Below are 16,435 nucleotides of genomic sequence, written 5' to 3'. Positions count from 1 at the left end.
ACCCTAACCTAAAAAAGCGTCTTAACAAAATCAAGACAGGACACATCCAAACAAGATAATGAGTATATCTACCAGGTAGCTGGTGAATGCGGTAAGTCGACAAAAGCTAGTATCTGAGGTGGTAGAGGTCATGACTCTACATGACTGAATCATACGTCTACGATATCAGTCACAGGGTCGGACTGGTCATATAGTCAGGGTGGCGGTTGCCACCGGGCTCCAGCCTCTGCGGGTGCCCCTGTCTTAGGATCTACATGTAAAATAGTTCATTATTTATTCTTAAATACTGTATCTCTCGAAATTACTGCTGCATTTTGTGTTTAAAATGGTACTAGGTATCACGTTGTAGCTTTTATTTCTTTTACAAGGTCTCCAAAATAGTTAAATAGGTATGCTTGATTTTATACGAAAATGTGTGGTGGCAATTCTCACCATTTATGTCAGATAATATTCAGATTGTACTCATTGAAATTTAAATGAAAATCATTTTTACAAATTGTAGCACTACTAACTATTTTGTTGATACAGTTTGCTGTTACTAGAAAACTATTGTAAACTGAGTTGGGGAAGAATAATAACTCAGCTAATACAACAATTGTGTATCATATCTTTACAAAAATCTAAGTACAATCTGTGGTGCAAGGTTGTAGTTTTTTCTTTTTACATGTTTTTTTTTTCAATGTGGAAATGAAACGGAAAAAAGTGACGGTAATATTCTGAGGTTATTTCCAAAACTTTTTTTTGGATTAATAATATTTACATTTGCATTGCATTACAGGTAGCTTACTGATTTCAAATACTAACAACAAATCAATATGGGGAGCAATTGACCCAACCCTGATCACTCGTACCAGATTAACTGTTCTTGAGTCGTACCAAATTTATAGCAGTAATTGCTGTCCTCAATTAGCGAATTTCAAGTTCCAGAACTTTACGCCCTGGGCTACTCAGAACTGTGATGATCCACTAGGTACATCGTCAATCTTGAAGTTATTGATGTAAATTTGTTATTAATATATTCTACAGGTGATGTTTTATTAAAGTTTTACTCGGCTAAATGTTTGAGATTTCTGCAATAAAATTATTTATTTTTTGAGGTTAGAATACAGCTTTCCTTAATAAGTCTAATAAGAGTGACAAGGAACATGCAGATTTAGGTTTATTTGTCTTTTGCTCGCGTCTGCGTATATCGCTGGCGGTAACAATGAAATACTGAAAATCGGAATTTTGTTTTATTTATACTTTCCTATTAATTATGAAAAATAGCGGTAGCGATATTAAGCTGATAAGAATAGATATTATATTTTGATCTGTGTTAAAGGTTGAGAAGAGGATCACAATGATAAAAACGTCCGCCGTAACTGAGTTTTGATTGCATTGGTTACAACATTCTTTTTGGGGGGTTTGTTTTTGGTGTTATTTATGGACGATCCGCACTTTTTTGTTAGAAAATGTCATTATAAGTGTTCCTCTTATCAATTATGTATAGAAAATTTTAAAATTTTGACGTACCTAAAGTGGACCAGACCCCTCAGAACGGTTCTGAAAGAAGCTGTGCGCGATAGCTAGCCTGGTGCCTCCATATGGCGCGGAACAGTTCTGAACTTTATGACTCAATTGAATGAAGTGAGAGTTATCGAACAGTTCAGAGCTGCACAACTGCGTGAATGGAGGACAGTAAATGGCTGTCGTCTTCTCGGTGATGAGATGTTCTGGTCTTTCCCCATTTTCCCCATAGAATGTGCACTCGCCGTTGTTTCTTCTTAGCTTCAATGAAAATGTTCTTTGAGTGTCTTAGACCGTTGGAGTATTTCCTCTGGAGGAGCCCTGGGCTACTCAGAACGGTTCTGAAAGGAGCTGTGCGCGATAGCTAGCCTGGTGCCTCCATATGGCGCGGAACAATTCTGAACTTTATGACACAATTGAATGGAGTGAGAGTATCGCGTTCTTGAACAGTTCCCAGCTGCACAACTGCGTGAATGGAGTAAATGGCTGTCGTCTTAGCGCACTCGGTGATGAGATGTTCTGGTCTTTCCCCATTTTCCCATAGAATCTGCACTCGCCGTTGTTTCTTCTTAGCTTCAATGAAAATGCTCTTTGAGTGTCTTAAACCGTTGGAGTATTCTCATTCCAGGTTACGGGGGGAGTCTTCCAGGTTCTTGAGTTCTGCTTTAATTTGGTTTCCACTTGGAAAGCAGAACGGTTCTGAAACAGTTAGTGCAGTGTTAGCTCATTTTCTAGCTAGATATTTTGCTTTTTATTACCTTCTCTCCTTTGGTGAGCTGACACCTAGAGTAGGAGGACTTTATTTCCTTTGTCTAATTTGTTCAGCTTCTCCAGGCATTCTTTACCATCTTCGAATTGATGGTTACTGAGTTGATCGCTCTTAAAGCTGCTTGGCTATCCGACAAAATGACTATTTTATTTCATAATTCATTATTGTCCTAGCATTTTCAAACAAAAAAATCAATACTGGTAATTTTACGTTCCAATATAACGTTATTATGATATAACTAGATGTTAATCATCATTATCATTAAATTAATAATTTTATTAATGCCAAAATTGAACGAAATTATTGTTGAATCGATTAAATAAAATTAAGAAACAAATAATATACTGGCTATTAACTCCAATCGTTCCTTAATTATTGCAAATTACCGACAATTATCTTTCATTAAAATTTTTAACCGTTCTATGTCACCAAAGTTATTAAATTATTTATTTTCGGCCCTCAATAAATCATCAATTGCAACATTTCATTTGCACGATTTTATTTATAGCTTTAGAAGAGAGATACTCTTATATCTCAAAGCATAATAAACAATAAAAATCAATTAAGTTAATGTTTTTCTCGGCCTTATTTGTTTATGTTGTTGTGTTATTTTTGTATGTAGAAGGCCACAATAGTAAGCTTCCTCTAACATTGAAAAAGAAATTAACTAGGTCTATTTTAAAATGTCGTTAATTTATTCAAAAGATGAGAGATAGGTCAGTTGTTTAAAAAATACAATAAAGTATTTTGACGCGGCCCTGCATTAAGGTTTCCAACCGTCTTTTATTCCAGAGGACAGTCCTCTTTTTGATCTCACTGTCCTCTTTTCTCTCACGTATTGAAAAAGTCCTCTTTTTTACATACCAAACTCAAAATCTAAAAAAGATTCGTCTATCGCCACAATACTTAAAAAATTGTTAATCTATGTCTGTCGCTACTTCCACTCGTTTGTACAGAAAAGAAAATGAAGAAATATTTGTGAAAGATGTTTAACTGTTTTATGTTTACTTATTGTTTTGTTGGAAATGGTTTGTTTTATTTTGACAAGTTTTACGTATAAATATTTTTAAGAAAGTAAGAAACACCGCTGACATAACTTTTTTGTAAATTCTAGACATTAGGTTTCAAAAAATGTTTTGCTTATGCCTCTTAGGACGAGAGGGTAAAATCTCGTTTCTACTGATAGATACTTAATAAAAAAAATAGTTTCTACTGATAGATACTTAATAAATTTATTTATTCTATAAATAATAATTTGCTAGAACCTCATTAATTATTTTATTAAGTATTTTTCAAGCTTAACATTTTTTATTACTCACTAATTATTATCTGATTACAAATGGATGTTTACCAAACACTGTTTTATTTAACAATTATCGTAAAATTTACTAAACCAGAAGTTCCTTGTCACTTTGATTTATTATATAATAAAATTATCATTCTAGTACTGTTATTGCCAAATATATAAACTTTTATTTTCGTGTACGAACAGGATATACCGAAAGTTACGAGATAAAAACGAAATTTGTTTATACTACGAAATGCAAATGTCCTGTTAGGTACCACATTTCATCCTGTTAGCAATTTCTGAAACTCATTGATTCGCAATAAAAATGTAGATAAATATTTGAATGAATGCTATCGGTTACTTTATTTGATTTTAACAATTCTAGTAATTGTATACTTGATATGATGTTTTTATTTATAAATAGGCAATTTTATATTAATTAAATAAAACCAAAACTTTATCAGTACCAGCACCAGCTGGTCATAATCGCTTATTTTTGAAGCAATCTAACTGATAGTGGAGTGCTTTAAGCCCTTACGAGATACAAACCTCGGAATTAATTTACTGTGAACGAATTTTTATAAAACTTTTTGCATTGTATTGTTAATAAGATATATTACAAAGTTTACCCATTTAAATTCGTTGCTTTCACTTTAGTATTTAAATAAACACACATATACAAATGCATACATACAAGACGACTCCGTGTTCCGAAAAACATCTGTATCAGGATTCCTATTTGAGATTTTCACTCCAAACCTTTTACAAAATAAGCATTTAATGGTAGTTCACATTTCAAAAATATTTTTATAGGTATATAGGGTGAGTCAAATATATTTTTACACTTTTAAAGTTTCAGTTTTTCAAATGAAATCTTTATATTTGTTTAGTTCAGTAAATTTGCTATAAAATTCCGGGGTTCCAAAACTACTGAGTGGTTTTTGAATTATGACAACGTCCATGAGGACGTCAATCTAGACGTTCAGGAAACTTCGTATGAGAACTTCTAATCGAGGCGATCGACTTATTGTCAGTTTATCGCTAAGAAACCGCCGTTTGCCAGCTTTCAAATTTATAATGAATTGCACCTAGTGAACGTATGTATATACATATTAACTAACGGACTATAAGAAGAAGACCAAATGAAGCAAATCTTATCTCAAAAAAGATTGCTTCGGGATCAGAACGAAAGTTTACAGAATAAAACATAATATATTTTATTCTGTAAACTTTGCCAGAACTTACTAGATCTGTTGACTAGGACCAAAAGCAAAAACATGGTCTTAATGTAAAAATTACGAAAACATGTGAGCCTCAAAGTAATACATTTGAACCTTAAGGTACCTCCACCAAATAAATAGAACAGCTAAGATCAAGTGATAAGGATTTGGCAAGACTCACACATCAGATTTCCCTAACGGACTATAAACCTTTTCAACGCGGATTGCTACATGCAAAACACAACTTTCTATTATATATAAATTAAAATTAAAGGTTAGAATGATATAGATCCGGCAAAACTCTGGAACCTGGATATATGTCCACAAAGCTTGATGTAACTCCGGAACCAACTCTTTTAAAATATCGGATCTACCTATCTCTAGTAGAGTATTTTAGCGCTGTCTGAGAAGATGGCCACTGAACGGTGTGTTCTTTGAGGCCTTATTATTTCTTCCTCGCAATAATGGTTTGCGATTATTTCCGGCTAGAAAGTTGTGATATCCTTGGGTAGGCTTACGGGGAAAGCTCTTCCTTGTTTCGACCATACTATTCCAGCTCCCATTCGCCTTCCGACGTACTTGAGCCGTCTGTATATCAGGTTGCCTCAACTTGGATGGGCACAAGTGATGGTAAATCGACAGGCTGGTTATGATTAGGCTATGGTTCACACATATCTTAGCAGACTATAGGACAAAGGTACCTGTAATGAGATAAGTGTGGTAACATTATAAATAGAATGTTTTTGTTTTTATTATCCTATAAATAATGCCCAGTGACGTCTTTGTGCGTAAAAAGAAAACATCCAGTAAACCTGTTTCAAGATGACTTTTCATGTTTATTGTCATTGCGGGGGAATTTTAAAAAACTAATTTAGTTTTTGTTGACTTAGTCGCAGATAATTATAAAATATAATTAAATTTAACTGTTGTTTTAACATCTTAATTTATGTATCTGTAAATCAGAGTCTGTAGTTAATTTGTTCAATTGAAATATTAACTATTAAATTGATATATTTTCTCTATAATATAACTTAATACTTCATTCAAGTAAGAAGTACGAAATTTTATTGCTGTAAACTTTTACTTATTAGAATCTTTTATTGTTATGGGTTCTAACCTTGTCTAAAAGTCCGTCTACACGTAACGTTTTACCTGTCAGTCTTACTTGTTCAGTCAAGACGTACCAAGTAAAACTTCGTGTGTTTAGGTCCTCAACAGCACACTTATAAATTAGTGTTTATTATTATTATTTAGTCAGTGTCATTGAAAAGTCATATTATTATGGTTTATTTAAATTTACTCTAGTAGAGATGGTTTTAAGTTATAAAGTATCGGCTATTGCTGTCATATACTGCTGACTATATTTAATTGATCATGGTAGAGATTACAACATCTGGACTTAAAACCATATCTGCTAGAGTAACTCCCAACACAGACAATAATAATATGACATAAATCATAAATGCTATTTTATAGGTCTGTTGATCAGGACCAAAAGCAAATTCATGGTTTTAATATAAAAAATACGAAAAAATGACGACTTCTTCAAAAAGCAAATGTCTCCTAAAAATAAAGCTATTGAGATGAATCAAAAAACAAACTATCGAGAAAAGATACACCTAGATGATAAACTTATTTTTAAATTACTTGCTTTGTTAACTTAATGCACAGGGTGTTTCAAACTTTCACCAAAATATCAAGATTTTATTTTCCCTCGTATAATTTTAATTTTTTATTTAGAAGGCGGTACTAAAAAGTCAGATAGTTTAGCTACAAATTGCTTAAAAATAAACAAAATCAGTCCACTAGAACACAATATAATACTTTAAAATACATGAAATTTTTAAGGTTCCCGTTTTTCGGACCGGTGTGACTTAATTACAAAAACAACCCATAGCATTTAAAACAATTTAAATAAACTTTTAAAATATGAAACTGCCTTTACTTTGAAAAAAATATATTTTTTAACAAATCAAATTTACAGATCTTAAATCCGTTTATTGTATGCTATGCGGTCAAACATGGTTCTTATTAGTATAGCTGTGTCAATATGCATTGTTGACTCGTTTAAACATTTATTTTTAGATGCATATGAGATTTGAACCATATAAGACTATAATACGGATTCAAGATTCACTGTAATTGAACTAACAGAGAAAAAAAATCAATTATAGCAGCAGAATGTATAACTATATAAAATTTAATTACGGGTGCGTCTCAAAAGTGGCTCACCCCTATACCTTTTTTATTTTTTTATTAAAAAAAACGAGATTTGATATGTTAGTATATGACATAAATTAGGATTGATTGACATATCCAATTGTTTTCGGTCACTTCCTATTCGCCTTCCGGCTTCACCGGAAATGACTACGACTTTTCATTTTTAAATGGCACCCTCGCTATTTTTTTTTTGCTTTATTCGATAGAAAATAACACTCTGGATAGAATGACATATCATTTGTCAACTTTTGACATTTTCGCATATGATTTATTTCAAATTATAACTTGCGGTTCGTAACGAAAATATGACTCAAAATACTGAGTCTAAGTGTGTGATATCAAATTATTCTTAAAAAATACGTTTTCCAAATATGCTAATGAGCCACCCTTGTTTCATTTGAAAAAATTGAGATATGATTATAAATACGATTTGAGAATTTTCTAACTGGCCAGGACAAGACACTAAAAACATTAGATGATCAAATATATTTTTCCAAGTCTCCATGATTAAGAATTAGTGTTTTTAACATAGCCATGGCACTCTAGATTGAATTTTAAAATACAATTTTTTATTAAGCGAGAATGTCAAAAGTTGACATATGATATGTCATTCTATTCAGAATGTCATTTTCTATCGAATAAAGTAAAAAAGGTGCCCGGGGCGTAGAGGTACAGGCTCTCGTCTACCAATCTCAAGGTAGTGGATTCGATTCCCACACCCGGTATTGCATCAGCCGACTATTTTTATTAAAATAAAAACAGTTTGGGTACCTAGGTCGACTCAGCCTTAACTGAATACTTGGGATTCACAATCCTGAGGCTCTGCCTGAGGTAATAATGGAGCGGTTGGAGTGTAGTGCTAGCCACATTACCTTCCTTGTATACCGAACGGCTCTAGTATGGCAAGCTGTACTTTGCTACTCCCAAGGCGTTAAAAAATGTATATTAAATAATTACTAGCTTTAAACGGCAATAGCGTATTTAATTTAAATGGAACACCCTATATATTTTGCGTGAATCAGATGCACAATGTAATTGTTTATCAAATTGTATTATACCATTTTTTACCTATCTCTTCAAGTTTTCGTAGAAAATGCATTTTCTTATAATTTAGACCTCATTTATCACTATACCCATGGAATATTGACATTTTAGATTATTTTTAAAGATGTAACAAATTTTCCAAGAGTACAGATACTAATATTGTCGATATAGCTCGCTTATTTCATAAAAAAAATTAAAAAACTGTTTAAATATTTTTGTTAAAAAGGACCAATTAATATGATCCCAGTATTCAGACTACATTAATTGACTGTTTATGTTGATTAATAATAATTGCTCCAAATACTAAAAAACTGAATTTTGTGTGTGTATTAGACAGTGTGGTAAAAAGTAACGCCTTATAAATTTTATTTCATTTTTTGACGAATGCTGATTTATAAAAACAGAGACGTTTATTTTCATAATTTATTAATATATTGATTTCTGAGCCAAATCCACATTTATTTAGAATACTTTATTAATTAAAACAATTTAAAAGTATGTAATTAACTAATTTTTGGTCGGAAATAATGGTGGTATATTTAATTCGTATACTCCTTTATAAAGATTTAAATAGTTTTTTTGGTATACCAATAGGCTTGCAATATTTACCACTTGTACATTTTCTGCATATATGTTGCTTAAAAAAAATCTGAAATGTCAATATTCCATGGGTATAGTGATAAATGAGGTCTAAATTATAAGAAAATGCATTTTCTACGAAAAGTTGCAGAGATAGGTAAAAAATGGTATAATAAAATTTGATAGACAATTAAATTGTGCATATGATTCACGTAAAATATACAGGGTGTTCCATTTAACTTAAACACGTTATTGTCGTTTAAAGCTAGTAATTATTTAATATAAATTTTTGGACAGTCTGTATAAGGTAGTAAAATTTTTATTATTGCAACACAATAGCTGATCAATAAATAATCTTCAGTAAATAATTAGTATTAAAAACTTTGATACTCTTGGAGAAATGAAACATTAAAATTTTTACTGCAATTTCTTAAAATTGAAAATATTTCAAAAACGGTAAGGTTTAAGTGTGATAAACCTTAATCAAATTTACCATTATTTCAATCGTAGAATCCAAAAATAGAATAATATACAGGGTGTTCCATTTAAAAAAATACAACTATGATATTTTTTACTTATTTGGGACACTCTGTATCTTGTAAAATATTTTTAAATTGTAGCCCTAATAGTCCTTCAACGAACCCAAAACTTACAATTTGTAAAAATCTAATCGTTTAGCTACAATACTCCGTGTCGTATGTGGTGAACAACCCTGTATATCTGACAAAATAAAAAAGTTATAGGGGTGAGCCACTTTTGAGACGCACCCGTTATACAGGGTGTCTAAAAAATAATAGGGTACCAAACTTTAATAGTACTATTTCTACACAATAATTTTTAGACCAAGTTATGATTGTTCAACAATATTAACAATATTCTTTTGATTGCAGGTTCCCGATTGCGGTATGCCTGCTCTTCGCCTCTTTGGTAGGAAATGGTTAGCTGCATCGGATGACCTTGTCTTTCCTGGATTATTTGAAATTGCCCTTAGAGTTATATGGTAAGCTTTCAAAATAATAATACAGGGTGTCCCAGAGATAAGTGCAAGTATTTTAAGGGGTGGTAGATCTCGATAAAACAAACATATTTTCTCTTTATGGTTTTTCAAATATATGTAAGTCCAAAATAACGGAGTCCAAAATAACGGAGTTAATTTACATTGAAAATTTTCTAAAAAAAATGATTTTTCACTCAAATTTTGAGAACCACTGTATCTTTTCTGGATTTTCTTTCTTGTAAATTTAATCTATGATTAACCTATGTTGCCGTATTATCAAGAAATTATGTTTTTCAACTAAAAACTAAAAAAAAATCCGAATTTTCAAAAAAAAATTGGAATTTTTACTCGATTACGAATTATGATGTTTTCTGTGTATTTTTTATAGAATTAAATTCATTTAAATTCAGCTGTTCTTTTATTATGTTTCTGCAACATCATTATTAAAACGCTTTACTCTACTTTTCTACATATCAAGGCTTTGCAGTTTTTCGCATATTAATGTACTATTAACATAACAATAAGCTTGTCATTGTACTATCACATTTACTTTTATTTTCATTTTGTTTCAGGTTGATATTGGTAGTATGCGTTCATATAGAGTATTACGCGGATACATGGAATTGTACAAAAGGAGGAGACTATGTACGAGCTTATATTATAGGTAGTTTTTTAATATATTTTACATATAAAAATACAAGGAGTAGTATCACATGATTTTTTTTGCCACAGAATTAGTAAAAATTATCTTATAATGCAAATTCTGTGGTAATATCACAGGCTAGTCATTAGACAGAATCTGAATAATATACTGGGTGTTTATTTGAAATAAAAGAGTAATTTGCTCGTAAAAGTGACCAATGTTCAATATTAATTTAGACGCACCCTGATTACATTTGCGGGTCAAATTTTAATTAGATTTAAAGTACAAAAGTTATTTTAATTGTATATTAGCCCTAGTCTATACCGGGTAAATTCGAATTTATCCTTGATTGAAATTTAAAAGCAATGTCTACTTGGCAAACATAAAATCTGACGGCATTCCTAAAACTTTTTTTGTTAAGCAATCTTTAAATGTATTATACTGTAAAATAGAAACGCGTGTTCCAACAATAATTATTCTTTTTTAATTAGCAAAAACCACGCTGCTAATAACCTTGTTTCGAAATTAAAATTACTGTGTGCATACAATGTTGATGTACTTACCCGTTTAATAATGTTATTACTACCGTTAACAAATAATACTGCAGTGGATTTTGCTGAATGCACAAAAAACGACAAAGAGTTATTTTGTAACCCCGTTAAAAGCATAATATTTAACAATAATGTATAACATATATAAGAAATAATTCAAAACAAGTCTAATTATATTTATTTAATATACCTACTCCATTTTCTTAGAATTATAAATAAATCTAGCAACTATAAATAAACCGATTAAAATAGTTATACACTAAAGTCTTGACTTTTTTTGTGATTTTCAAAACAAAATTTAATAATTAAGCTTCATTCAGAACCTTGCAATTAGTGGAATAAATTAGTGGTTTCAATTACACTTTATACTATTTAGTTTACTTTATTCACAATGTTTAAAAAAACAATTAAAATTAATAGAATATCCTAGCAACAGCTTGCGTTAGTCAGTTGTATCCATAGAGAAAGCTTAATATTTAGCTCATAAAACAATCAACTTTTGATTTCTAACCACAATTTCTCTTGACGGAAGATAATCAAAGTCCAAAATGACATTTCTCGCAAATTTTGAAGTATAATTAGTGGAAAAGTTAAAAGTTTGATAACTTTTTCTACTAATTGAAAATGTCTACCACTAATTTTGACGTTCTGAATGCTTACATTGAAATTAAGAGAACAAACTTCTACGCTGATTGAAGCCACTAATTTATTCCACTAATTGCGAGCTTCTGAATGAAGCTTAAGCATTGAAAACGTCAAAATTAGTGGTAGTAATTGTTCAATTAGTAAGTGTAATAAGTAGTAATTGTTCAATTAGTAACAAACTTTTAGCTTTTACCACTATAATTACACTTCAAAATTTGCAAGTAATGCCATTTTCGCCTTAGCTTACCATCCGTTAAAAAGAAATTGTGGTTAGACATAAAAAGTTTATTGCTTTATAAGTCTTACATATAACGTATAATTGAAACCACTAATTTATTCCACTAGTCTAATATGACAATTGTCTGTCATTTTAAATCACTGTCATGTCAAAGAAATCACTACATGTCAAAGGCTTTCCTAACTAATTGGACAAACTTTATCAATAACATAGAAAGTATTATAGATCATATGTCTTATGATGTGTATCAATGTATCATAATGTCCGTAGGTATTATGGTTTAGTCTACATATTCGATATCCCAAGTAATGCATTAAAAGCTGAAATAAAGCTAAAATACAAATGAACAAAATACATTAAAAGATAAAATATGAAATAATGTTGATCTCTAGAGGAACTTAAATATGAAAAAGAGATAAGTTTTAAATTAAATGTTTTGATATACATACGTATATACACACACCGGAAAAGTCTAGGGATATTACAATTTTATCCACCCATCGTCAGTAATTTTATTATTTACATTTCTGATATAATAAAATTAAAATAAACAAATAGTTTACAGGACGTATTGGAAATAAAAATGCGAAATTTACCGAATTTTTCAAATTTAACGTGATTTTTATTGAACTCAAAAAAATACACACATTTTTTTTTATTCTAAACTGTGAATTAAAAAAAAAGATAAAACCATTTTTACTTATTACAGTTGAGGGTTGGAACCTTTGGTGTTAAACAGCAAAATAAAAACACTAAATCACCACAATACACCAAAACACTTTTACTTTTACACTGGACGCGCGTTTCGCTAACCATGTTAGCATCATCAGCAGATGATTATAAACTGAGTTTATAATTTTATAACTGAGTTTATCATCTGCTGATGATGCTAACATGGTTAGCGAAACGCGCGTCCAGTGTAAAAGTAAAAGTGTTTTGGTGTATTGTGGTGATTTAGTGTTTTTATTTTGCATTTTTACTTAATAAAGGGTATGGCCTCCTCTACTGTTCATTACAGCCCTACATCGTCTCTCCATGCTCCTGATCAGGTTGTCGATCTCTTCTTGAGGTACAGCCTGCCACGCTGCATTCACGGCCCGAACCAGATCCCTACGAGTTTCACGAGGCATACCCATTCTCAAAATTCTTCTTTGGACCGCGTCCCATACGTGCCCGATGGGGTTGAGGTCAGGAGATTGTGCCGGCCAGGGTAAGATGTTATGGCATATGGTAACACGACAGGCTCAAGAATTAAATCACGATATGTGATTCCTGTTAGAAACCTTTCAAGAAAAACGAGATCGGTTTTTCGGCCTAACTGGACTCCTCCCCAGACCATAACTGTTCCACCTTGATAAGGGTGCACTTCCTGAACATGATCCAACCGAATAAGATTTCCCGGTTCTCTCCATACCCTAATCCTTCTCGAATCCGGATGAATTCCAAAGCGTGACTCATCCGTGAAGAGAACATGGCTCATTGTTCATTCGACCACTGAACATGATCTTGAGCCCACAAATATCGTACCTCTCAATTTCCTCTCGTTAAGGGTTGAGCTCTCCAGGGGCGTCTGCTTCTTAAGTTGACCTCTCTTAATCTATTGCGAACAGTTTCAGGACTAACGGTTACATTATGTGTTTCCTGGAGAATTAAACTAAGCTCTGGTGCTGTAAGAGTCGGTCGGCGTCGAGCATTTAATTGTAAAAAATGATCTAGCTGAGGGGTAGTAATGCGATGTCGCCCTGTGTGCCTTTCAGCAACATCACCACTTTCACGGTAGCGTGCACTTAATCGCGATATTACACTTTGCGTTGTATTTAATGCTCTAGCTACGTCGATTTGGCGCATTCCAGCTTCGAGCATACCCTTGGCATTTCGTCTCTGTTAAGATGTCTACGCTCCATAATGTCGTTTAATACTAAACAGAGTTATTTGAATGAATTCTGGCCAGTTATCATAAAAATATAGCCAGTACAGGTAAAATTCGAACAATTGATGCTAGGTGCTTTTTATACATTTCACAAAAAATGCACAAACACTTCTGCAAATATCCCAAATTTAGAAATAACTAGTGTGACTACTTCGTTTCAATCGAAGTAGAAAGAATCGGCCTACAAATGAGTGGTTGTTTATTCAAAACATTTATTTTTAACTCTAATAAAATGATATCCCTAGATTTTTCCGGTGTGTGTATATAGTACGAGAGCTAGCAACGTCGGAACAACAAGTATTTTAAGACGTCTGGCTCTTTGATATATCTTTTACTATGCTCTCTAGAACAGAATGCGGCCCGTCTGGCTGCCGGTAAACATTGCGTTCCCTACTGCGCATTGAAAGAAGATCCTATATTTTTATTAGTCGTTTAAATTCTAGTATTGAATATAAATCGAACATGTCTCCATAGCGCATAGTGCGTAGAGTTTCCGACCATGAACCGAAGATTCAGAGTTCGAATCCGGGTCGGGGCAAAGACTTTTTTATTTTATTTTCGTTTATATTCTGATAGTAAAGTATTAAATATTTGTTTTTATTTAATTACCAGAATTATTTAATACTTTACAATCAGAATATAAACGAAAATAAAATAAAAAAGTCTTTGTCCTGATCCGGATTCGAACTCTGAATCATCGGTTCGTGGTCGGAAACTCTACGCACTGCGCTATGGAGACATGTTCGATTTATATTCAATACTAGAATTTATAGAACTAAATTAATAAAAAAATATAGGACCTTCCTCCGATGCGCAGTAGTGAACGCAACGGGTATCGGCAGCCAGACGGGCCGCATGCTGTTCCAGAGAGCATAGTAAAAGATATATCAAAGAGCCAGACGTCTTAAAATGCTTTCTCTAAAACTTTTCTAGCTCTTAGACTAATATATGTATATCCAAAATTGTAATAACGATATACAGGATGGTCCGAACTGTATTTCGGAAACTTCGGTAGCATATTCTACAGAAATAAGTAAAAAACTTCGTATAAATGTATGTCCTAAAATGCTTAATTTCGGAGATACAGGGTGTAGAAGTTTCATATTTATTTCGATTTTTTCCAAATAATTTTTGAAGTAACGTCAATATTTGGATGAAAATTTGTGTCTGGGAGTTTTTTGACATGAGAAATTTGATTTTGATGTCAATATGGCTCCTATTTGTAGGGGGCTACATGTATTTTAACTGTTGTGAAGAGTAGTAACTTTTCGTCCATACCCGTATAAAACTACTAAGTGAAGAAATATACATTTCCGTGATTTTTTACGTAAAAAATGTCTTTTGGTAAAAAACTCTACGAGCAACTGTTCTCAAGATATTTTGAATAGAAATAGTCAATACATGTCATGATTTACAAAAAATAAACATGTTGAGTAGATGGTTATTTGACTGAAATGATTAATTTGGGATTTTTTTTAATTAATCATAAATTTTTCTTCAAAAAATCTTCTTTTAGTACAAAAACATTTAAAATTTATGATTTCAGTCTAATAACTATTTAATCAACATGTTTAATTATTTATGTCAATGATGAGAGGTATTGATAATTTCGATTCCAAATATCTCGAGAATTATTACTCGTATAGATTTTTACTAAGAGATCTTTTTACGTAAAAAACGTCGTGAATGTATATTTTTTTACTCACTAGTTTTATACAGGTACGGACAAAAAGTTATTACTCTTCAAACCAGTTAAAAATTATTTAGGTGGCGCCCTCTGCAAGTAGGAGTCATATTGACATCAAAATCAAATTTCTCATGTCAAAAAACTCCCAGACACCAATTTTCAGCTAAATATTGACGTTACTTCAGGAATTATTTGGAAAAAATCGAAATAAAAATGAAACTTCTGCACCCTGTATCTCCAAAACGAAGCATTTTAGGACATTTATACAAACTTTTTCACTTATTTTTATCTGCAGAATAGGCTGCCGAAGTTTCTGGAGTACAGTTCTAACCACCCTGTATAATATAGAGTATAGAGATATATTTTTTGTTTTAGGAATGATGGTCCTGTTGTCACTTGTCATCCTTGTCCTAGTGGCATTGGTTAATCACAGCGCCAAAGGATCCATCACAAACGTGGATGCCAGAAAACTAGTTCCTTCCATACTGTTGCTCAAATTGTTCCTTATCGTTCCCGAAGTGATTCTCAATGTTTTCGGGACCATGTGGGCCTTCTGCAAAGACCTGGTGGTCTGCCCATATGAAGGGCACTTTTCCAGAACAGTCATTGAAGGTAAGCTATAGTGAAATTGTGTTAGAAAAAGCACAGATTAGGTATCCTATAAGTATACAGATAAAAATCTTGTCCCTAATTCGTGGTACGAAAATTGTTTTTTATGACGATGAGCAAACGAGTAAAATTTCCTGTACGCAAAAATAAACGCGCGTTTAACTTAAACAGCGTAATAACTGTGCCGGTCAGGCGCTGAGCACAATTTTAGAGGCCGTAATGGGCGTTCTATGTGCGCAAACTAGTAACCTAACTATAGTGTGCGACTCCGAAAATTGGAACCACGAAAAACAATGCTTTTGACGATAAGTTTATAATCTGGTGGAAAAAGTAACAAATATTAGAGCAAATCTAGTTTTCCTTATTTCTCTAAAGGTTGTCTAGTAATATCATAGGCATGTACAGGGTGTCCCATTTTCGTGTGTTTTGTATCGAGTAGAGATACAAAGATACGGTTTTCACATTACTTTGCTACTTTTTTATTAAACTAAGGATGCTAGACTAGACAC

The 16,435-nt window shown here is 32.2% G+C and overlaps 1 protein-coding gene across 1 annotated transcript in view; it reads left to right on the top strand.

The window, feature by feature from the left end:
- Positions 1-16,435, top strand: part of LOC115886783 (sn1-specific diacylglycerol lipase beta-like) — a 39,027-nt gene that overhangs the window by 9,395 nt on the left and 13,197 nt on the right. Inside the window, exons 2-4 of the mRNA XM_030906068.1 lie at positions 9,517-9,626; positions 10,196-10,287; positions 15,693-15,929. Of these exons, the coding sequence (XP_030761928.1) occupies positions 9,532-9,626; positions 10,196-10,287; positions 15,693-15,929 (424 nt within the window). The 5' untranslated portion in view covers positions 9,517-9,531. The remainder of the gene's footprint in view (positions 1-9,516; positions 9,627-10,195; positions 10,288-15,692; positions 15,930-16,435) is intronic.

Source organism: Sitophilus oryzae, unplaced genomic scaffold, assembly GCF_002938485.1.
Source record: "Sitophilus oryzae breed Bouriz unplaced genomic scaffold, Soryzae_2.0 scaffold_496_pilon_pilon, whole genome shotgun sequence".
Classification (NCBI taxonomy): domain Eukaryota; kingdom Metazoa; phylum Arthropoda; class Insecta; order Coleoptera; family Curculionidae; genus Sitophilus; species Sitophilus oryzae.
Note: the sequence above shows the minus strand (reverse complement) of the source record. Positions and strands in the feature narration are given on the sequence as shown.